Raw genomic sequence first — 25675 nt, forward strand, 5'->3', positions numbered from 1 at the left:
ACTTCCCTAATGCACTTTACTAAACTATGCCATTTTAATCCCAAGCACGGCCAGGTATCTCTCTGCTATTATATATATATCATCATCATCATCATCGTTTAACGTCCGCTTTCCATGCTAGCATGGGTTGGACGATTTGACTGAGGACTGATGCAACCGGATGGCTACACCAGGCTCCAATCTAATTTGGCAGAGTTTCTACAGCTGGATGCCCTTCCTAATGCCAACCACTCAGAGAGTGTAGTGGGTGCTTTTACGTAAAGGTAGCAAGCTGGCAGAGTCATTAGTACGCTGGGCAAAACACTTAGTGGCATTTCATCCATAATAGCAAATACTAAAAATTACATATATATACATATATACCTTTACACAGACATAAGAAAGAGAAAAATAAAGCCGAAGAAGAATGGATAAATAATTTCCATTGGCTCAAGCAGCTATTTGTTCTGTTTTGTTCTGGTATATTTTTTTGTTTTTTCTGTGATCTCAGAAAAAGACAATCACCATGTGTGTGTATATATATATATATATATATATATACATACACATACACACACATGCATATATGTTATAAATTATATACTAAGATATATATATATATGTAAATCTTAAATGTGATTATATATTTTGTATAATATATACATATACACACACACACATGTATGCATATATATATGTGTGTGGGTTCAACTTCACCTTCCATCCTTTTGAGGTTGGTCAAATAAGTAACAGTTGAGCACTGGGATCAATGTAATTGACTTAGCCCTTCCTCCGAAACTGCTGGCCTTGTACTAGAATTTGAAAGCAATAAGTACATAAAGAGAGAGAGAGAGAAAATGTGGGCCATAATAATGGGACAGTTATGTAATAAATATATTTGGTATGCTGTCATTTTTATAATCCAAGATACTAGCATTTGAAATGTCCCATTATTATGGCACACTCTATATATATAATATGAATGCTACTGTTGTTTTCAGAGCATCACATAGATTCATATTCCAGTCTGCAGCCAGTCTAGCAGTTAAGTAACTATTTCATGTAGTAGTAATGAGATACCAAGCAAATATAGAAGAAATTATGATAAGCACAGGTTTATATATTACTTCCTATGCAACCTTATGGTTGCTTGGAAACCTGCATTTGGGTATTCCAAGTTCCTATGGATGCTTAACCAGAATGGATCATCTTTATTGCATTAAGTTACAGTGAACTGTAACTTAATGTGATAAAATGTTCCCTGATGATCCAATCTGGATGGTTAAGAATCCAAATGCATATGGATTACCCAGATACAGGTTTCCAAGCAACCATAATGATAAAACATACATAAAACAAATATATAAACTTGTGTTTATCTTATCGTCATCATCATCATTGTTGTTTAACGTCTGCTTTCCATGTTGGCACGGGTTGAATGGTTTGACTGAGGGCTGGCAAGCCAGAAGGCTGCACCAGGCTCCAATCCAATCTGACAGTTTCTACAGCTGGATGCTCTTATTAATACCAACCACTCCGAGAGTGCTTTTTACATGCCACTAGCATGGGAGCCAGTCAGGCAGCACTGGCAACGATCACACTCAAATGGTGCTTTTTACATGTCACCAGCACTGGCATCAATCATGCTTGAATGGTGCTTTTTACATGCCAATCAGGTGGTACTGTCATTGGCCATGACAACCTCACCAGGTCTTTGCAAGCGCAGTTTATTGCCCAATATGGTTATGTTGCACGGTCTCACTCGGTTTGCTGGGTCTTCTAAAGCATAACATATCTCCAAAGATCTCGGTCGCTTGTCATCATCTTGGTGAGGCCCAACGTTCAACGGTTGTGCTACACCTCCTCATCCCAGGTTTTCTTGGGTCTAGCTCTTCCACACAGCTGTCCTCATCCATACACAACACATGACCATACCAGCGCAGTCGTCTCTCTCTTGCACACTACATCTGATGCTTATATCCAACTTTTCTTTCAGGGCGCTATCATGTATGCACACTGACATTACCCATCCAGTGGAGCATACTAGTTTCATTCCTTGCAAGCTTACACATGTCCTCAGCAGTCACAGCCCATGTTTCACTGCCATGTAGCATGGATGTTCACACACATGCGTCATAGTCTACTTTTTACTCTGAGCAAGAGGCCCTTTGTCACAAGCAGAGGTAGGAACTTTCTGAACTTTGCCCAGACTATTCTTATTCTAGTAGCTCCACCCTCACTGCTGAATTGGTCACCTAAGTAACAGAAGCTATCAGCTACTTCTAGTTTTTCCCCCTGTAATGTGATGGGAGCTGTTTTCTGCACATTTTCAGTGCTTATTGCACTTGAGCATTTGTCACACACAAAAACTATCTTCCCAGTTAGCCTTCCTTTGATATTGCTGCACTTATGTGTCCATAGCTTACACCGGGTAAATCTTATGGAGTTTCTACAGATTTGTGTTTTGTCTACCTTCCTACTTATTCTATAGCCTATTTCATAACCAAAGAACAGGTACAGATTATAAACAATGAAAGGCCGATTTTGCTGATTCATTTCACAGAGGTAGTAGTAGAGGGCCAATCTGACAACAAATCTGACCTTGGATCTTGAAAGTTTGCATGAATCCTGGCTCAGTTAAATCTCTTGTGGCACCAAATGATGTCAACTGTAGTGCAGCATTGTATTGCCTAATTTTATTTTGGAAGTGCTTGGAATCTTGGTCAGTTGATGACAACAGTTACTTCAATGGCTCTGGAGGTTGGGTGACTGCAGGAAGTTTAACCTTTCCACCACTGCAGCACAGTGCAGGTGTCTCTTCAGGCCACTTCCTTGCTTTACAATGTATGCATGCAGTTGTCATTGCACCAATGGAAACTCTAGTGTCATCTGCATGAGCTGCTGGATCATAATTGAAAGCTGCTTCCCTGAGCTCTTGCAACTTCTCTTCATTCTGCAGTGATCCTATTCCTTGTCAGCCATGCATACCTCTGTTTATTACTCTGAGATGCTCTGGCTTTTGTAGTGCACAGTCTGTTCATTTCCTGGTATGCTTCCCTTTCTGCAGCTGTCTCTCTTTCCCTGGACAGAGACATTCTTTTGGCTGACCTTGGTATTGTAGACAAATTTGACACTTTCCTTCTAGGCATGGTTATATACATATACACAAATACATGGGGGCAGAAGATAGTAAACAATGAAAATAACTGGGTAACAAAAATTATATTTCTTAATATGACAGGCAAAAAGAAATTTTTTTTACAGAAAAAGAGAATTGTACAGGTTGAAGCGAAATTTGTCACTTAGTGAACCAAAGAGCCAGTATCAGAGGGACCAGAAAATAGCCATTAATAACAGAAAAACACAAAACCATTGCAAAAATAAATAAAAATTTTTTAGGGAATCTAAGTGTACAGATTTCAGTGAAATTTTTGAAGTTCCTTCTGTCAGTAAATTATGAACTTATTTTTATCAGTAATTCCATCAACAACAGAAAAACACAAAACGTTGCAAAAGTAAAATTTGTAGGCAAATTTAACGAAGTGTACAGATTGAAGTGAAATTTATGAAGTTATTTCTGTCAGTTGATTATGTATGAAATTACTTTCATCAGTAATTGTGAACTTCTTTCTGTCAGTAATTTGCTGTTGTTGTTTGTAAATAACGACTGAAAACTAACAGTGAAAACAATAGCAATTGAACTTAAAGTGAAAATAGTGTTTGGAAAATGAAAGCAAAACAATAGAGAGTTAGCTAGTTAGACAAATAAGGTATAGATAGGGATATGCATGAAAAGCGAATACATACACATCTCTACTTTATATATTAGATGAGATTGTAATTTTTTGACCAATGGACGTAAGGGAGACAATCAATTTCTGAAAGTTACTTCACAAAGAGTTACCTCCTTTCTCCATGTAACCCAGGAACGGATATTTTCTGCCTCCAGAGAGAGATAACTAATAAATTATTATTAATTAAAAATTGACAAACATCTCTTACAGCTGTTTCAAGCTTCAGAAAATTAATAAAATTAAAAATTACATGAAAGATCTCATCAAAGTTGGTTTAAAATATACAAAATAGGTGTTCAATTCCTGCATGTTGAGTAAACGGCTGCAAACCGTTGTTAAATTATATAAAATATGTATTTAAATTACCAAATCTCACTTCAAAAACCAATCACTACACAGTCTCTTTTTTAACAACTTTTTTAATAAGAAAGGAGGTTGAATAATGATTGATTCAGATAACAAAGAAAGTAACAACGAGTCTTTAAACTTTCTTGGAACAGGTTACATGTGATTTTTTATTTATGTTGGGTAACTAAGCTGTCGACTTGAGTTTCCAATTGCCATCAAATGTTGTGAGACCTGGAAAAGATGAAGTTTGAACATTTTACTAAAGAGATAGATGAAGTAATCTTGGAAGCAAATATTAAGTATGAAATATAAATGGTGGCAAATAGCCAATTTGACTTTTTAAAATTAACTTGGTACAAAACATCACATTTCTAACCTGTTATATATTTCACCTGTTTCAGTCACTAGACTGCAGTCATGCTGGGGCACCACCTTGAAGAGGTTAGTCAAACCAAACAAAACCAGTATTTATAGGGTTTTTTTTTAAATCTGGTACTTATTCCATTGGTCTCTTTTGCCAAACTGCTAACTCACAGAGACATAAACAAACCAACACCAGTTGTCAATCAGTGGTGAGGGACAAACACAGATACATACATACACACATATGTATAACAAGATTCTTTCTGTTTCAAACTACCAGATCCACTAACAAGGCTTAAGTTGACCCGAAGCTATAGTAGAAGACACTTGCCCAAGGTGCATACAGTGAAACTGAACCTGAAACTATGTGAATGAGAAGCAAACTTCTTACCACACATCCATATCTGCACTAGTATTTTAATCCTTTGAAGTCAAAAGATAACTGGATGCAACTATTATTCTATTAGAATATCTCACAAAATAAAATTGAACCCACTCAATTCAACTGTCTCAAAGAGAGTAGTTACGCAATTGCTAAGATGCAAACTAAAGTAACTATTTCAGGCTTTGCCATCTTTGCTTTCTGTGCCTAAGTCATTGTTATTGAAACTATTGTTTTCATTTCAATTGTAGTGTATGTAAAACTATATTAACCAATGTGTACTTCGTTTACCTTTAGGATGGAAAGGTGCAATGAGAGAGACCTGCAGCTTTTTCTATTAAGTCCAGTGACCTTATAGGGTCTCTCTGTGCAGGAGTAGATGTGTAAAGCTAAACTGGATGGAAAGTTACAAGGCAATTTGGAAAGTGACTGAGAATTAACTGACCAAAGTGGGCAGGAGAGATAACTATTAACATAGCTTAGTGGTTAGGGTATTCAGTTGACAATCATAAGGTCATGAGTTCAAATCCCAGCAGCATGTCATGTCCTTGAGCAAGACACTTTATTTCAAGTTGCTCCAATCCATTCAGCTGGCAAAAGTGAGTGGTACCTGTAATTCAATGGGCCAGTCATGTCACATTCCATTTCACACTGAATCTCCCTGAGAAATATGTAAAGGGCACACGTGTTTGTGGAGTGCTTAGCTATTTGCATTTTAAATTCACAAGCAGATTGTTCCACCGACTGGATCAACTAGAATCCTCATCATTGTAAGCAACACAGTGCCAGACACTCTCATATGGACAAGCAAGATCAAATGGATGAATTCTAGGTGAAGAAAGGCCATGTGGTGTCAGTGAAGTATTTTTATTGCAGACAACAACAAAGAGGTGAATTAGAAGATAGAATTAAATAGCAATATATTGTATAACAGACCTGTTCAATCTATACTATCATGAAGGAAATATTTCAACATTGATAATGAAAGCTGAACACCAGAGGTGTAACGGATGTAATTGTATCATCAATCTTCTCAATCATGTGTCAATCCAACTTCGACACTGGTATGTTTCAGATTTCTTATGCTGCCAATCAGACAGGTCTTTGAATATACCAAGGAAAGATGCCACCCAACAAACTGAACACTTTTTTTCCCGTTCACTCCCATTCATTCACAACATATTGGTTTCAAATTTTGGCACAGGGCCAGCAATTTGGGGGAAAGATGTAAGTCAATTACATTGACCCCAGTATTCAACTGGTACTTATTTTACCAATTCCTAAAGAATGAAAAGCAAAGTTGACCACAGAATGTAAAGATGGACGAAATGTTACCAAGCATTTTGTCAGGCATGCCAACAATTATGCCAGTCAATGCTTTATTCATGCACTACATATTACCAAACAGTCATAGACTTCTGTTTCCCAACGTCCTTGACAAACCAGCTTTTAAATGCAGAAAAGCCTACCTGACAGAACTTCACAGAACAAATCCAGTAAATAACAATTTCTTGAATAGGTACAAGGTCAGGCAGAAGTTTGGTGAAAAAAGTAGTCAGTTAAATCAATAAATACCAAGATTATCTTATCAACCCCAGAAGGATGAAAAGCAGGATTTGAACACTGAGTGTTGAGGGCCATAACTAAATACTGAAAGGTATTTTATCGGATGCTCTAATGATTTTGCAAAATCATCTAAATCCAGCTAATAATAGCACTGGCATTTTAATTTTCCCCATATTTAAAAATTACTTTTAATGAGTTCTTCAGATTATAAGATTTAATTTCATTAAAAATCAAAAACTAGAGCCACACTAATATAAATATAGACAAATACATTTTCTTCTCCATTTTAAAGCAATTTACTTCTTAAGGTATCTATAAGAAATTATGGAATTAAGCAATAAAATCAATACCTGAAGAACATGGAGTGTACAAGCTTTATCACATAAATTAGATGTTGTAATTATACTAGTCCAGAGATGAAGTAGATGCCTGAAACAGAAAGAAATATCATTAACAATGGATCATCATTTATTCAACCATGTTCAAATTATATTTGAAAACTCAATATATTAAAAAGCATAGATGTGATCTTGTACTAGGGAGGCTATTATGAACTGCATTAAAATGACTATCATGCACTTAAAGTTAGATTTGTGTCTAACCTAAAGTCAAAGACAAACATCTAACATTTTAAACATTACAATTCTCCTTGTAAAAATCTTTACATACTTGATACAAAGATATATCGATTATTCAATGTACTTATCTTTTATACAGCTTCTTAAAACTATTGTAAGCTTATTAAATGAAAAAAAAAAAAACATTGTTTTGGGTTCAATGATTAATTTATCAGCAATAGCTTGGTTGTGCAAATTTGAAGATTTGCATAAGTTACAAAAGTATCTAATTCGGTTTCAAATTTTGGTACAAAGCCAGCAATTTCATGGAGGGGTTAAGCCAATTACATTGAATCCAGTGCTCAAATTGTACTTATTTTATAAACCCTAAAAGGATAAAAGGCAAAGTCGACCATGGCAGCATTTGAATTCAGAACAAATGTTGCTAAGCATTTTGTCTGGTAGCGATTCTGCCAGCTCACCATCTTACAGAAGTATCTAATTTAACACAAGAATGATTCTCCTAACACTAATCACTTAATAAAAGGAATATATACTTCACTTACATACCATTTTCATGTCATAATTAAGTCAATATGAAATTGAGATTATTAAATAATGCAAGACTAATCTAGGGATATAGTTATTCTGATAGATTTTGAAGCTAATCAATAAGTATAAATCAGGGGTCAGCAACAGATGAGCCACCATGGGTCTCAAGTCTTTTCTAAAATTTTCTCAAATCTAATATATTTGTGAACCATCGAAAGTTGATGGCTTTTAGTTAGACTTTTCTGTTACAATTTAATTTTTGTCTATTTAAGCATTACCAGTGAGAAATAGGGGATACAAAACGATATTTTTATATGTGGGCCATGGACAAATGAAAAAATACCAAGACAGACAATTGCAAGAAGATATTGGCCCCTTGCATACATTCTAACGAAATTTGAAATGTGCACATAAATGTACATAATATATATATATATATATATATTCAGGTGAATATGGTACTTAAGTTTAGGCACTAGAATTTAGTATGGTATTACCCATACAATTTCAAAGTAAGGTGATTAAAATCAAAATAAGCAACAAGGATACCCAGAGGTAATGCAGTACGATCGTTTCATGCAACTCCATTTAATTGAACTATGTAATCAATGCAGAGCAATCTTCAGCTGCACAGAGACATAGAATGATTACATTGTTCAATTAAATGGAGTTGCATGAAACAATCGTACTGCATTACCTCTGGATATCGTTGTTGCTTATTTTGATTTTATATATATATAAACACACACATATGCACACTTTTCTGTGTACATAACTATTTTACATGCATGTACATGTTAGTAACACAAGATTCAACAAACTATTGAAACAATGTTACTTTACAACCAGATACACTTACTGATAACTATTCATTTGAAACCTGTTAATGGAATATGATTTTTGACCTAATGAAGCAAGCAGAGTTATGTACCTTCACATAGGCTATAAGTGACGGTTTTTTAAAAAAAAAACACTGATCAATAAAGCCACTGTGGCTCATTTATTATTAATTACCAATCAAGTATTATATGACTTTCTGGTGAAAGATCTAATTTAGATGATAGATTGACAACAGTTTCATGTTTCTCACAGTATAAACCATAAAACAGAGTCATAAGGTGTATGTATTTGAAACAATGTTAAAAGTGACAGAGAAAGGCCACAACAGTTCATGTTAGAAATGAAATCAAAACTCTAAATATGGACTGTGTATTTTACTATTTCAACTATAAAAGGTTTTATGAATAAGGGTAGATGAAACGTTCTGACTCAAAAGAATGCAGATGATGGATGGTATTACTAATATAAAATCTGCTGCACTTATTACTACACTGTACCTACTAGATAGTTCCTCAGGGAAAGTTCAAAAGGAGCAGTTTCTATATCTACTCCATCTCTACGGATTATCAAAGCAGACTGCAGCAATAATGCTACTGTCAAAGTGCATCAGCTTTTATGAAGTACTGCAGTTGGAGGGGTTCAGCTTGGCAAGTAGTGTTGTTACCAAGTTGTTAACTGGATATACATTATCCTATAGTACTTTTTGAAAGTGCTTTGAGTTGGCAGTTCTATCTTGTTATTTATATAGGTGATCAAGTTCTGAATGTATGCAGCCTTGACACTGGTTAGTCAGACTAATCAGCAATGTACACAGAGACGACAACAGATAGCTTTCCTGCAGACGTCAGTGTTAATGACTTTTTTGTGATTCTGAGTTGAAAATGCAACAGAGGAAATGAATCCATTGTTGGGATATTCCGTGTTGAACCTATATGATCATCAGCGTTGTTTGCCTCTCCACAAGAATATGAGAGTGTCTATCATATATATTTTCTCTTCTTACTTGTTTCAGTCATGAGACTGCAGCCATGCTGGGGCACCGCCTTGAAGAATTTTAGTTGAATGAATCAACACCAGTACTTATTCTACCCAACACTTTTGCCAAACCACTATGTTATGGGGATGTAAACACACAACATCAGTTGCCAAACAGTGGGGAGGGGACAAACACAGATGCAAAGACACACACACACACACACACACACATATATATACATACACACGAAGGGCTTCTTTCAGTTTCCATCAACCAAATCAACTCTCAAGGCTATAATAGAAGACATTTGGCCAAGGTGCCGCACAAAATGGGATTGAACTTGGAACTATATAAATGTATGTATGTATGTGTATATATATATATATATATATATATATATATATATATATATATACAGACACACAGAGGAAATCATAAAAGTAGCTAGCTGAGGCTCTGCATCCTGATTGGTCCATAAATATGATGGAACATATTTCATTTCTATTAAAATCATAACTATTTAGAAGGATCAAAATTTTCAGATATATTTGTATTTATACATGCATATGTGCATGCACATGTGGACGTGCAAAGATACCCAACTTTTACTAAATGAAACTAATTATAATTAATATAATGTATGATTTATTACTTTTTATGTAATACTCCACATATATTTCATATAGCCAAATAGTGAAGGTGTATGGCTCAGCGGTTAGAGCATCAGGTTCACAATCATGAGGTAGTGAGTTTGATTCCCAGACTTGGCAATGTATTGTGTTCTTGAACAAGACACTATCTCACGCTGCTGCAGTTCACTCAGCTGTAGAAATAAGTTGCAACATCACTGATGCCAACCTGTATTGGCCTTTGCCTTTCCCTTGGATAATACCAGTAGCACAGAGAGGGGAGACTGATATGCATGGGCGACTGCTGGTCTTCTGTAAACAACTTTGCCCAGACTTGTACCTCAGAGGGAACTTTCTAGGTCAAAGCATAATAGAAGTAAACAAGTGTCACTATCATGTAAGTGGTATCCCTTGTTTCCAATGTCCTGCGAAAAACACGTCTGGTCATGGTGTACTATTTACCTTATATGGAAACAGGTGAGGGTAGGTGATGGAAAGGACATTCAACCATAGAAACTCTGCCTCAATAAATTCTGAAGGGGATCTTTACCCTTTTAATATAGAAAAAAAAAAAAAAATTTTCTTACGAGTGCGGCACCATAAGAATAGTTTCAAGTTTTTGCTCATCAAATTTCCGAATAAAGATATTTGCAGAAGCTGCAATCTGTTTGAAATAAGAAAATACAAATAATACTGTTAAGGCAAAACAGAAAGTAGCATAAATCATTCACAACACATTAAGACACACTAGTACATAACAGAACCTTATAAACACTATTTCCATATATTGTGACAATGAAACCAAAATCAATAAGCTGGCACTTTCCATCATCATTTTAACATCAACTTTTTCATGCCCTGGGTCAGATGAAATTTATTGAGGCAGAGTTTCTATGGCTGGATGTCCTTTCCATCACCTACCCTCACCTGTTTCTATATAAGGTATTAGTTCACCATGACCAGATGTGTTTTTCGCAGGACATTGGAAACAAGGGATACCACTTACATGACAGTGACACTTGTTTACTATTATGCTATGTCAAGACAAGATGACAGTAACACACAAACACACATACATAGATACATATGTATGGACTTTTTTCAGTTCTTGTCAAACCAAATCCACTCACAAGGTTTTGGTCAACCCATAGATATAGTAGAAGACACTAGCCCAAGGTGTCATGCATTGAAATTGAAGCCAGAACCATGTGGTTGGTAAGCAAACTTCTTACCACACGCCATGCCTGTGTGCCTGATGTGTACACACACACGGCAAGGCTGTGAGAGTATAAAGTTTAGGCCCTATGGTCTCAGGTTGTCTCATTGCATGGTATTTTGAGCATGCATCTTCTATAGCATTTGACAAACCGATGCTCTCCGAGTGAATTTGGAACTGTATGGAACCCCATCATCATCATTTAATGTGTTTTCCATGCTGACATTGGCTGAATGGTCTGACAAGAGCTGACCAGCTGAAGGACTGTTCAGGCTCCATGTCTGTTTTGGCATAGTTTCTATGGCTGGATACCTTTCCTAATGCTAACCACTTTATAGAGTGCACTGGGTGCTTTTACGCAGCACCAGCACAGGTGCTTTTTACATGGCACCGCCACCTATGAGCCCACAAGATTAGGAACACTCAGCTGGAGAGGGTTGCATGGGACAAGCCTGTATGCAAGGACAACCACACTTTTACTTAGCTCAATGTGTCTTTCCAAGCACAGCAAACTGCCAGGAGTCTCAGTCCCGTCATCCACTCTGTGAGTCCCAACATCTGTAGATTCTTTCTCACCACTTCATCCCTCTTCCTGGGTCTACCCCCTTATATATTCCCCCTACAGTTAGAGATAGGCACTTCTTGATGCAACTGTCTTCATTCATATGCATTACACACACACACAGTCCAACCCATGCCAGCATAGAAAGCAGAAACAATGATGATGATGAGGATGTATGTACATATATATATATATATTAGATAAATCAAAAATTAAAAATAACAAAACAACAAAAGTCAAAAAGATATACACAGGGAATGTATTAGTTTGATGCTCAGTATAAAATTGAAAAAAAGAATGGAGATATAACATTTTAAGCATGGTTCTACACACATATCACATTTGTGTGTGTATTTGTATCTGAATTTGTGTTTGGGTGAATGTTTGCATTCTATATGCATGTTGCACAAAACCAAGCTTAAAATGGTGTGGTTAATTGACATTCATTGTCACCAAAATTATCCTCCAACATGGAATAATATGAAAAAAAAAAATGAATTAATAGTACAGAATAGTGACAGGAAGGGCATCCAGAAGTAAAATAATGCTTCAGTGGGTATTTGCTCAACCCTTGCCATCGTGGAAAATGAATGTTAAATATTGATATATCATCATACCTTTAATGTCTACTTTTCCATACCTGCCTGTTTCCAAGTAAGGTAATATTTCCTCATGACAGATCAAGTTTTCACAGAATATTGAAAATGAATGACACTCATTTACATCTATCAAATGATCTCAAGACAAGGAGACACAAACACACACGACACATCTTTGAGTTTCCATCTACCAAATCTACTCACAAGGATTTGGTTGGTGTGGGGCTATAGCAGAAGACATTTGCCCAAGATGTCATGCAGTGAAACTGAACCCAGAACTATGTGGTTAGGAAACAAACTTTTTACCATACAGTCATACTACATATATATAAGCATTTGTGGATGGGCTGTAACCAGTGATGTTTATTGGCATTTCCTATCAAAAAATTGATCACTAGCATGTGTGTGTGTGTGTGTGTGTGTGTCTAGACACACACACACACACATGGCCCATTGAAAAAAAATAAATAATTTCACAAGGTACATACTTCACCATGTAGTGATCTCATAGCCTTGAGGAGCAGAGATTTGAAGTTTGCTGCATTGATGGTGTCATTTTTATCAGCAAATTCTCTACAATAGAAATAAATTACTTAAATAACAAACTATATTCTTGAAGGTATTTTTTTTTTCAACTGATATAATTCAGTTTCTATAATTAAGTAAAAATAAATAAACAAATAAATAAAATAAAAAATAAAGGCATGTCGCAAATCCAATTTTGATAAGTTTCATTACCAACACAGTAACCTAAGTACTACCCTGGCACCTTGTTTCAGTCAGTCCTAAAGTACACTAACCCTTATAACATCTGAACCAGCCATGTACAAGCCAAATGTTCTAGTTTTATGTTCAAACTGGCCAGATCTGGCCTCTCACACTTACCTATAATGTCATTCTAATAATATACAACAACATCAAAATCTTGAAGGTATGAGATAATGCATAATTAACTCAAAACAATATGAATAAATAATTAGATTTGACAGAGTAAGCTAAATGCCAAAAGGGCTAATACAAAATTTCCGAAATTCCATTATTTTCCCTATATAAGTTCTTTCATAAAAAGAGCAAATACTACGCAATGTTCTTGCCCTTTTCAAAAACATTAGCTAAGAAGTGAAGGTAGAAGACCTCAATTCAATTCAATTGCAATTAAAGTCATGAGCCTGGCTCATAAAAAATTTAATTAGTTATTTGAATACTGAACTTGTGATCAAACTGTCACAATACAAACCACATTTGTTTGTCAAACTGGAAAAAAAAAATATCATTTCAAATTCAGTTGAACCTCATTTATGTTAACTTATTTGTTATATTAACTGGCTTCAGTTGATATATAAATCAACACGAAATGAATATTAAAACCAAAGCAATGATTGAACACTGCAAGTACTTGCTGGTGAAAAAAACAATACATTTTCAAACAATATATAAATTCTATCATAACATATAACTAACTTAATTGAAACTAATCTTCTCCACTAACCTAAAAAGCAGTCCACAAAGCTTACTAAACACCTTACCTGCACTCATACCAAACTAATACATGACCTACACAGTAAAACAGGAGATATTAAGTACAGTCTATGTTGCCGACTTCAATTTACACAGTATCTTCCACTGTATGTACAACCAGCCACAAACCTAGAAACACACGAGTACAAATCAACACCATCGTGAAACACCTGATACACATCGAAATGAGCTAACCATGTTCAAAATCTGTTAAGTTCTTAACTCCAATGAAGTCATGTGAACTGAATCTGTTAAAATAAGCATAACTTGTCTACAGCTAACCATTATGCTGATAAGTACAGACTAGCTATAAAAAAAAAATGAAATACTCTGTTTTTGATTAGCTACCAGTATGCCATAATAATTCTCACAAGACTTGCTCTGACTTTTCTATGACCCCACTATTTCCTTCAGTACGTGGATAACTAAATTCTTATGGTAGCAGACAGTTAGCTAAGTTAACAGTTCACTTTCTGTCACCAGCAACTTAGCTCTACCACAAGTGATCATGCAGTGATAGAGACTACCAGTGTTAGCAGTGATAGCATTATAGAATTTAGAAGTAATTTGCTGTAATACAATGAGAGAGTTCAATTCAGCCTATGGAAAAACTATCTACACTAAATCAGTCTCTTGGCCAAGATCAGATTTATCTCATTCACTTAATGCTATGGAAATGAGAAGCATCATCTTTTATAAATTGTGATTCACGAAAAAAAAAAAAAAAGGGTTACTTCCCTGTCACACATTAGCTTCAACATGAAAATTCCATCTATAAACTGAATTAGTTGTCACATAAAAGATCAATAATTTCGCCAACATAATTAGAAGTCAGGCCTCCTCTTCTGTCAGATGGGGCAAAATTTCTTCTTGGGAATTTGTCGTCTTGGCTTTGAAGGTACCACAAAATTCATTCAGAAAAAACCCCACCCTCATGCACTTTTGAAATTTGGAAAGAAAATTAGTTCAAAGATATGTACTTAGTCAAAATACCAAGATATTGAACTTTTCAACTCATGTTTTTCGTTTTGGTCTCTAGCTATTTCTAAATCATGAGAATTGTACATTGATGTTTCACTATTCACTATAGTTTAATAATGACTAATATGTATGAGTTTTTCTCAATACTATAATTCAATGTAAAAAGACTACATGAAAGACAAAGACACTTCCATACAATATTGCACCAACTATTTTTTCTTTCAAATCCAGACATCAGAACTGACAGATGAGCAAAAGAAATGTTTCCAAGAGGCTCTCCTGCATGCCACATAGATAATGAATGACTTGCAACCTCATTATCACAAGTGACAAACTGAAATGGATTTGTTAGGCAACACCATGATGGTTACTCGAGTCTACATGGAAGCTATGGATATGGTAGGAAGATTAATAAAAGGGCCAACAGTCTTAGAATTTTTTTTTTTTTTTTTTACACAAATAACCCAGCCGTTTACAATGCTAACTTTCGAAAAACCAGCCAACCACCTGATCACCAACCAGTCAAGAAGTTGCAAGCCAGGGAGACTTCATAATCACCAGAAAACTGGATAGGCATACAGTTTTAAATACTAAGTCTTTTTTCTAGTATATATTACATGTAGAGAATCAGAAAAAAGTTTGCCAATGTTCTGCAATAAAAGGGTCAGAGAGTCAGGGGGTTCCGGAGTGTAAAACAGTATGGCAGTGTGAATTAATCCTTTGGCATTCAGATTATTCTGTCAAATGTAATGCTTATTCATTCACATTATTTTCACTTCATCCTGCATTATTTCAAAGCTTTGAGGTTACAATTATGTGATTTTATATTTTTAGAATAAAATTGTAGGGTAGAGAGGAGAGGCCAGATCTGGCCAGTTTGGATAATAAAACAGGTACAATATTTGGGCCAAATATGGCCGGTTTAAATGCTAAAGGGTTAAAACATTATCCTTGAAATGTTTAGTTGAATAAATCAATCAAGTACTTATTGAAGTTTAGTACTTATTCTACCAGTCTCTTTTGCTGAACTGCTAAATTACAGGGACATAAACAAACCAACATCAATTGTCAAATAGTGGGTACAAACACATACATATATACATAACGGGTTGCCACAGTTTCTGTCTACCAAATTCACTCACAAGGCATTGGCTGGCCCAGAGCTATAACAGAAGACACTTGCCCAAGTTGACACACCAGTGGATCTAAACCCAAAACCACACGGTTTCAAAGCATGCTTCTGGACCATACAGCAATGCCTGCACTTGTTATGCAACCTTATTTACTAAACTTGGATAAGTTTATTTACATTGCCTGACCTTCAACACCAACAAATATCATTTTCACTGTCAGTGTTCTCACCTCAACTAGTGACTATTTTTAACTACGTAAGACACAAAGCCATGTATTATTTTTAGAGTGTTCACTAATCACTAGTATACAAACTCTGAAAGAAAATAAATGTTTTGCACCAGTTATTAACAATCACTTACTTTCATGTTTCTTACCACTGTCGTAATCTCTCACTTTCTAGGTTACAAGCTAATCACACAGAACATCTTTATTCAATACGATTTTGTCATAATGGAGAAAAAAAATTATCATTGTCACTAAAAAATTACTCAGACATGATTGCACAAAAAATAAATAGGATAGGATATACTATTCATTTCAACAGCATAGAAAATTAAAAGACAAATTAATACTTATATTGCTATTTTAGATTCTCTATAGTCAACTTATTCAGCTTTTAACCCTTCAGAATTTAAACCGTCCATATCCAGCCAAAGTCTTCCACCTGTTTTATGTTCAAACCAGCATGATCTAGCCTCTCACACCTATCCTGCAATGTTATTCTAAAAATAGACAATCACATCACCAAAATCTCATGGTTACGAGATAATGCAGATTAATCCAAAACAATTTGAATAAACAAGTATTATATTTGATAGGGTAATCTGAGTGCCAAAAGACCCTAGAATGAAACCATATAATCTGAGAAAACTAGAGTAAGTTTTGCAAATGATATGTATCAAATACACTAACTTTAGGCATTCTCCTGTCCATTTTAGCTGAGGGTCAACACAAATTATGGTCAAAACAAAATATAGAAAATTATAAAACATTGTTACCTACATTTTAACTAATAAAAACCAATTCTTCAAGGGAGGTTTTACAACAATTCTTTGAAGTTTAAGAGTTTTCATTTTCCTAAAAAGAAATAAAATTTTTAAAAATTGAATATAAAACTTTAAAAAAAACAACCTTGCTTCCTAACCAAATGGCACCTTGGGCAAGCATCTTCTACTATAACAACAGACCAACCAAAGGCCTTGACAGGTGGATTTGGTAGATGGAAATTGAAAGACAACCGCCGTATATATATGTATATATCTATGCATGTGTCTTTGTATCTGTGTTTGTCCCCCTCCCCCATCATCACCTGACAACTGGTGTTGGTGTGTTCCCATAATTTAGCAGTTCGGCAAAAGAACCAATAGAATAAGTACAAGGCTTAAAAAAAGGTCATGGGGTCGATTTGTTCGACTGAAACTCTTCAAGGCAGTGCTCCAGCATGGCCACAGTAAAATGAATAAAACAATATCAATCAGAAATTTAAGGTGAATACAATTAATTGCTGTAATGTTTTCATTATTTTGAAGTTGCAGGCATGGCTGTATAGTTAGATATGAAGTTTGCTCCCCAGCTACATGGTTCCAAGTTCAATCCCACTGCATTGGTACCTTGGGCAAATGTCTTCCACAATAGCTTCTTGACAACCAAAGCCTTGTGAGTGAATTTAATAGTAGACTAGCAGAGATACCCGGTGTTGCCCGTGTTACATGCAATTGAAGAATGAGACTTTTCTGTTATATTTTCTTTAATGAACTGGAATACCTATGATTCGAATTTCATCAAAATTGCACATGAGGGTCCTTTCCCTCTTTACACACCATAAAAAATTCTAATCATGACACATGTATTCCATACTATTGATCTTTATGCGCATATTCCAAAATTCCAGTCTTCTGGAACCTGTAAAAAGGATTTTGCTCCTGAAAAATGGAGCTCATGAAGCTCTAAAATGTGGGAATGAAGGCCCCTATTGGGGGTGGGGGTGTTAATGTCAACCAGAGAAGTTGAATTGTTGGGAATGTTTTTAACTTGGGTTTTATAGTATGCCTGTATATATGTGAGAGTATAGTTTCAGTATGAAATTGAAAGTATTAAAGTGAAAGTATCTGACATTACAGTAGCGACAGGTTATTGTTTCACTTTTGACACGTAATACTGAAATAGTGGAATAGTTTCAGTATTAAAGTGAAAGTATCTGACATTACAGTAGTGATGTTATTGTTTCACTTTTGACACGTAATACTGAAATAGTGGAGGAGATATGATATTGGTGTGGGCTCAAACTATGCAAGAAGTTAAACATTTTTTTAGTCTAAGACAATACACGGACCCTAATTAAGGCATGTGTAAATTTGGAATGAAATTGGTTGTGTAGTTCTCAAGTTTTAGGGATTCACACAGACACACATTCTCATCTTTATATATATAGATATATACACACACCGAAACACACATATATATATGTATATCAATATAAATACATGAAAGTCAATGAAGTTTAGTAAAAGAAGGTGATCATGTACATACTTTCTAGCTGTTGTCATTATAACACCACATTGTAATATTCCTTGTGGAGCATATGCAAATAGGTTTGTTTTGCTTCCCACTCTAGAGCAGCCAACATACAGTTGTCCATGTGAGAAGCAGGGCTCTTCCAAGAGAAGACCAGCTACAGAGAGGGCTTGACCCTAATATTTGTTAATGGACATGGCGAAAGTGACACAAAGGAGGAATTGTAGTCTTCTGAATGTAAAAGTAATGTCTGCTCCTGATGGAGTAAGAGGAATTCTTGGAATAATGACGTTATCACCTTTTCCACATCCAGAAAGAATGGTAGCCTCGATAACATGTGACATCATCTTCTTTATCACGAGTCGTGTTCCATTGCAAAGTCTTGGTGGTTCCAGATTGCGGAGTAGCATAACAGGCGTTCCAACTTTAAGTGATATGTGGGGAGGTAGTCCAGGAGGCTCCAACGAATTGAGAAATTCAGGAGGATAGTTCACCACTTCATTTGTATCTGGAACTGTATCAACAGACTTGTAAGTTCGAAGATTGCCATGAAGAGAATGCATCAGCTACGTTTTTTTGAGCAAATATTGCTCTTTCACACAGCCAATTGTGATTTAGGTAGTTTTCTTTGAAGTTGGGAAAGACTTTGTGTTTGAGGTCATCTACAGAATTAACAACAGAGCAAAATGGCCATACTTCCATTTCTCCTGCAGCATCGAGAGGCACCTTGCCATCACCAATTGTCAAAATGTCCTGTGCAAACTTCTTGGACATTTGGTTGCCGTGTAGCTGAGCTCTCATGCTAGTGTTAAGACTGAGGATGGTAACATGATGCCACAGGGTAGAGGACTTTCAGCATGCTTGGACCTCATCTGCTCTAGTGCCTTTCGGAATGACAGGAAGAGTTTGCCTGAAATCACCTGACAACAGAAGCGTAACACCTCCCATTGGAGCATGACAGTCTTGGATGTCTTTCAGGGCTCTATCTAATGCTTCCAAAGCTCTCTTGTGAGCCATGGTGCATTCATCCCAGACAATTAGATGACACCTTTGAAGCACATGCCCTGATCTGAGCTTTGGGTGATGTTGCATGAAAGCATGTCGGATGCTGCTAAATTGAGAAGGAGTTTGAAAGTAGAGTGTGCTGTCCTGCCACTGGGTAACAAAGTAGCTGCAATCCCAGAGGAAGCCACAGCTACTGCAATATCCTGATGCTGCCAAATTTGTGCAAGGAGAAGCTTTATGTTTTTCTTGTCCCTCCAGGAGCATCAAGGAAGAAGATTCGTCCATCACATTGGCGTACACTGTTAATAATAGTTGTGTAGGCCTGCAGCTGGTCCGGAAGTAATTTATGCTCGTTTTCAGCAATGTACTTTGAAAGTGCTTGAGTGTCGTAAGATGTTTCACGAATGACAGCAGTGGGAAGGCTATTTGACCCTGACCTGAATGTTTGTGGCAGGCCATAGGTGGACAATTCATTACCACCCAGTGTGGCAATTCTGTCTTCAATGTCAATGAGGGTTTTGTTGTAGACTTCATTGCTGATATCCTCCATGTCAGGATAGAGCCATTGAGCTTGCCGCTGAAAGTCTTCAGTCAGGTTGTCCCTGTACTTGAGCCATAGAGTTGCAGGATCACACAGTTCGCATGTCTGTAGTAATACTGCAAATAGTGCCCTGATAAAGCAGCCTCTCCCAAAGTTGCATCCCATTGTGCACCATCTTCCAACAGTCCTTGTTGATAGCAGGCTTCTCTGTATGTTGTGCAGACATGTTCATGAATGGTTTTTAAGGCCTGGAAAGACGTGGGGCCTCTGACTTCATGCAGTAGTAGGCGGAGGTAGAAGCACTCTTGTTGAGTGGGATGTACTGTGTATACTCGGCCAAGGCAAGTGTCAAACTTAATGCCAGGGTATCCATGAACATTTTGACCTGCTTTCCTTGGAGTCCATTGTTTTCCATTCCAAGTGTAGTGCGATGGAATCTGTGGATACAGTAAGGTTTGAGCGAATGGATCCACTTGACAGAGCTTGAAGAATGCAGTGAGTGTGCTATCCCTTGGTTGCTCTGCCAACAGAGAAGCATTAGCATTGGTGAAGTACGCTCTTTGACTGTTTTCCAGGTGCACTGCAAGCTGTTGAATGGCGGGGTGTCGTTGGTGAAGTGGTAAGCCAAAGATGCGCCAGAAAGCCTCGTTGCTACTTATGTAGCGCCCCACCTGATAGTGCGTCACCTCATCCTGGCAGTATTGTTGTTGAAGTGCAAACATTGCAGCGTCAGAATCCTTGTTCACATACTTGCAAACATATTTGATGGACTTAACGGAGTTGCAAAACTCAACGTTAATGTGGGCATTGAAGATCTTTGACAGGAGTGGGCAGTAAGCAACAATCCATCTATTATCAACCTCATGCTGTCCAATAGTTGCTGTGAAACTGCCGTCTTGTGGTTTTCTCCGTCTGTATGATGAATACCCATCAGTACCTGTCTGAGTTTGTTGTAGGAACTTCCTTGGAAACTTTTTTGAACATACGCTGTCTTTCAAACATGGTGAGTTAATGTTGAATCCACGCCCACATGGACCATGCACCATGTTTGCTTTAACTAAGTGCGATGGATCAGGAAGTTCTGCAGATATTATGTTGCCGATGTCAGTTGATTTGATCTTCGTTGAGAGCCAAAGCAGGATATGAGCATGTGGAAGGCCCCTTTTTTGCCATTCAATTGTGTACATGTCACATTGTATGGGTCCGAAGATTTGCCCTTTTTTTAGGAGGTCCATGAGAGTAATTAATTTCAGATGGATAACTCGGGCGAGGAGGTCATGCCTGTCTTTAGGCTTTTGACCTAAGAAGTGTTCGGCCTGAATCTCCTTCCACTTGGGATTGCATGTGAAAGTGATGAATAAGTCAGGCCTGCCGTAATGGTCGACAAAGGTCATTGCATCCCGTGTTCTTTCATGCATATATCGGGGACTTCCAGTGAATGTGGAAGGCAAGATGCAAAGTCTTCCTATGCTTGTTGGAGCAGCATCATTGTTGATGGCATCTCGGAGATGGATGTAGTTGTCAGAGCGCAATCTCTCTGATTCCATTTTTGCGCACATATCAACTGCAAATTGATTAAACAGATCTCGAGACTGGTGGAGGTGATTAGAGGAGTTGTCTCGTGTCATAAATCGGTATGAGTAGAAGTCCATGCAGGATACTGGCTTGTTGAGATATTCATTACGATTTTGTGGATGTTGCTGTGGTATACCGATGTGGTAGCCATCCTCACCATAAACAAACAGAAGTGGATACTGAAGTGTATCGTATGATCGGTGTGTTTCTGTAATTCGTTGGAGGGTGGTGTCACGTCGCCTAAGGACAATGTCTCTGGGATTGTGCTGTTCACCGTGAAGGAGTACAGCTATTTCATTGCATGTGGGTGCATTGTAACGGCTTGCATGTTCTGTAGATGGTCTTTTCTGAGCATCTATGATAACAGTAAGAAGTGAAAGAAGTGCAAGTGTTATTGCTCCGTATGAAGTACCCTGTTAGCCTATTGTTAGTGAAAGAAATGGAAAAGAATAGAAAATGTAAGAAATGAAGTGAATAAATGTAAAAGATTGCTCGGCGCCTGCATTAGGGAAGAAGTATGGAATTATTTGGAAAGTAGGAGTCGTGACAGGGAATAGAAAAAGAAGGTATTATTGTAGCATAATTTGAATGTCCGTGATGAAAGACATATGAATGGGCTGGAAAAGAAAGAAAGAGAATAGTTGGGAGTTGATATGCAGGTGTAGTTTGAGACATTAACAGAATTGTTTTGTATTTGTAAGACGTCATGCCTACAGGCATTGACAATCAAAGACCTCTGTGCCAAAATCTGAAGATTCCTGTGTTCTTTCTAGGCAAGATAACTGTGCATTCCCATTGTCTTCTATCGGTCTATAGCAAAAGACACTTGCCCAAGGTGCCATGTAGTGGGACTGAACCCAAAACCACACGGTTGGGAATAAAACTTATTGTCACACAGCCACTCTGCCTATTTGTCTCCTGAGCTTACCCTTGGGACACATGATTTATTTAATCCTTAAGTAGGGCATGTCTAAGGACCAGCTCAGCTCCAAGTCTTGCATGCCTTAACCACAGAACCATCTTCTGCTATCTAACCCATTACTGAAGTCCTTGACTATCACCCTGGGTCAGAACAGATTTAAGAATAATGGTGAGTAAGGTGTAACTGTATACTCCCTAAGACTCTCTGAACTCTCCAGATGAAGTTTCACAACTTGATTCAATTTAATGTGTTGCTCAGGTCACAGCATATGCTTGATATTTTTTCTTTATCAAGTAATTTTGGTAAAGCACTATATGGTATTATTCTAAAGAAATTTGGTGTATAAGGCTGGAAAACACAAAGCAGAACAAAGTTGCAGTTTTACTTTGTATTTCTGTATTACAGAGATATAACCCCCATCTTCCAGGACATTTGGAAAAAGCAAGGGCTGGAAAAGTCATTGCTCAGATGTATGAGTAATGACTTTTCCAGCCCTTGCTTTCTCAAGGAGTTATAACTTGTAATATATAAATACAAGGTAAAACTGCAACTTTTTTTCTTTTTTCGTAGCTTACTTTGTACCTTCTCGCATGTACCTTACACAACAAATCTCTTTAAATGGCACCTTAAGTAAGTGCCTTCTACTAGAGCCCCTAGAGCAACCGGAGTTTTGTGAGTGGATTTGAAACAGAAACTGAAAGAAGCTTATTGTGTGTGTGTGCGTGAGTCAACTTTGTTTCTTCATAACTTTCAGAAAATAAGTGTGATGATGTGAAGATGGAAACTGAAGTCCCCCCACACACACACTAGGCACAAACCTGATGGGAAACAACAATACTGCTGAACAACCATGGTTAAATATGGCTGGAGCTGAGAAAACATTTTTGGACATCAGGGTTATGCATCTCAGCACACCAACATATATAAACAAGAATTTGCCTTGGGTTTATGCAGCACATGAATGGAAGAAGAGATGTTACAATGATCTGGTGCTTCAAATAGAAAATAGCTCATTCACTCCCATAGTTAGGTCCACATCAGGAGGGACAGAACAGACTAACAAGCACTAAATTGTTAAGAAACGAAACGAAAGATATTCTGATGTTCTAAACTATATAAGAACAAGAATTAAATTCAGTCAACTAAAGAGCATTCTAACTGCAATTCATGGAATAAGACGGAACAAACTTCACCTATTTCCATGCTGTTGTTCAACCTCACTGAATTCACCGAAGACTTCTAGGAAGTTTTATACATAGTCCCTAATCTTTACAGTGCAATTCTCAGCACTGTCATTCATCGACATATAATTCATTTAATGAAATTTTCTACAAAACGGAATTTGTGAAAATTTTTTTTGAGAGGGATTTTGGAGGATTCAAATGTGCAGTTAGGTAAAGTAAACCACACAGATGCTTTACCCCAACACAAAAGCTGCAGGAACTACTGAGAAATTTTGCAATCTCTTCTAAATTCATTGCAATACCGGACACCCATGTTGTCAGCATGTATCTCAGGTTCACAAGCCCTCCACCTCTTAGCCTGTATGCATCGTCTGAGTGGGGCAGCGATGACTGCTAATTTCTAGTTAATTTCCACAAAAATGAAAATATTGGCACCGATAGTTGCAAAGGGAGGTAAGCACGTCACTCAAATTCGTAGAATTTTTTTTTTTAATTCTAACAAAGTGTGACAGTTTACATCTAAAGGTACTCCCCCAAAACACCCCTTTTTTTTTATTTAATTTTTTTTTCTACACAAACCACCGTTTTCGGCTACGGAGAATACGAATCTGCAAAAAAAAATTGGCAAAAATGGGCATTTTGAAATTACCCCACCCACCCACCAATTCTTCATTTTAAACTTTTTTCAGAAATTTTTGTTTTCAAAATATGCAGAAAAATACGGAGATTGTGATTCTGAAAAAAAATTCCAAAACTTTTTCTACTTAGGGTTTCAGGGTTACGGAAAAAAAATGAAAAAATGAAGAAATTGGAGGGGAGGGAGTACGGGGGAGGGGAGATAAAAAAAAATTCAAAATTCCGATTTTTTGCAATTTTCCGGTATCTCTGTATCCAAAAACGGGTAATTTTTCAGATTAACACCCGCACGATGACCTAAACATAACCCTAAAACTCTAGTGAAATTCGTGCGGGTGTTAATCTGAAAAATTACCCAAAAACGTGGGTTTTTGGCAAAAAAAAAATTTAAAAAAAGAAAGTAATTTGCGAGAAAATGGAGTGGGGAGAGTCTTTCCCTGAAATTATCACACGACATTAATAGACTAAATAGACTAGTTTGCAAAAAGTGCTGAATCAAACGTGTTGGGCCTCTTAGAGTTAGTAACAAACGAAAACATTAGGGAATGCCAACATTAATTGCATAACCATCACTAATTTCATCGAATTCAAAACTTCCTAAAAAGTAACATTGCTTTTATTCTGAAGGAGGTCATACCAAACTTCGAATAAACAAATATAGCTGTTGACCACTATATAATATCTATAACAGGCATGGGAAATCTTTTATAAGGAGAGTCGCATAAAACATAGCTTATCATCAGGTGAACCGCACAAAAACAAAAATCCCTATCTGTGATATTTAAGTTTAAAGACATAAAATCGATGAAATCTGATTCCGAAAATAAATACAAGGCTTAAATGAAATTTAAATGCACTGATGAACAGAGAAAACGATGATTATAAGAAATATAAAATATATGGTAATACCTGATTTTTATATATACATAAACTGTATATACATCAAGAAACATGTGTTATTATACAGACTTGCACCATGCTGGTGGTGGGTTTCAAATCGGCGCTACAACAGAGGCTGATGGGAAAAAAGAATCGCCAGTAAAAGTGATAAAATTTCCACGAAAATGTTTCTAGTCTACTTTTTAAACAAATTAATATACAAAATCTCTGGTTTAGAATAGGAAATTGAAAATCAATTGAATTATAAATTAAATACTCGTGTTATACGTACTTTTATATCAACGTTCAGGTGTTGTTATCGCAAATAGAGAATATGTTTACCTGAGTAAAAAATATTTATAAATATAGAGTTCGTATTATTTTAATTAAAAATAAGTATATAAGTACTTTAAGAGAAATATT

The 25675-nt window shown here is 36.5% G+C and overlaps 1 protein-coding gene across 4 annotated transcripts; it reads right to left on the reverse strand.

Annotated features, from left to right (window-relative positions):
* Window positions 1-3186: 3186 nt before the first annotated feature.
* On the reverse strand, window positions 3187-25579 carry LOC106884227 (ribonuclease P protein subunit p14). 4 transcript variants are annotated; one of them, XM_089344195.1, is made up of 6 exons: window positions 25545-25579; window positions 16999-17073; window positions 12852-12936; window positions 10574-10650; window positions 6783-6861; window positions 3187-4352 (listed from the first exon to the last, which is right to left on the reverse strand). In XM_089344195.1, the coding sequence occupies exons 2-6, from the start codon at window positions 17067-17069 to the stop codon at window positions 4293-4295; spliced, it is 372 nt and encodes a 123-aa protein (XP_089200321.1). In that variant the 5' UTR covers window positions 17070-17073; window positions 25545-25579; the 3' UTR covers window positions 3187-4292. The 4 variants fall into 4 exon arrangements, with proteins under 4 accessions (XP_089200321.1, XP_014790970.1, XP_014790972.1 ...); XM_014935484.3 differs by lacking the exon at window positions 25545-25579 and adding an exon at window positions 25283-25437; XM_014935486.3 differs by lacking the exon at window positions 25545-25579 and adding an exon at window positions 23747-23853.
* Window positions 25580-25675: the final 96 nt, after the last annotated feature.

The sequence above is a fragment of the Octopus bimaculoides genome, chromosome 2, assembly GCF_046866305.1.
Source record: "Octopus bimaculoides isolate indiv1 chromosome 2, ASM4686630v1, whole genome shotgun sequence".
NCBI classification, from domain to species: Eukaryota; Metazoa; Mollusca; class Cephalopoda; order Octopoda; family Octopodidae; genus Octopus; species Octopus bimaculoides.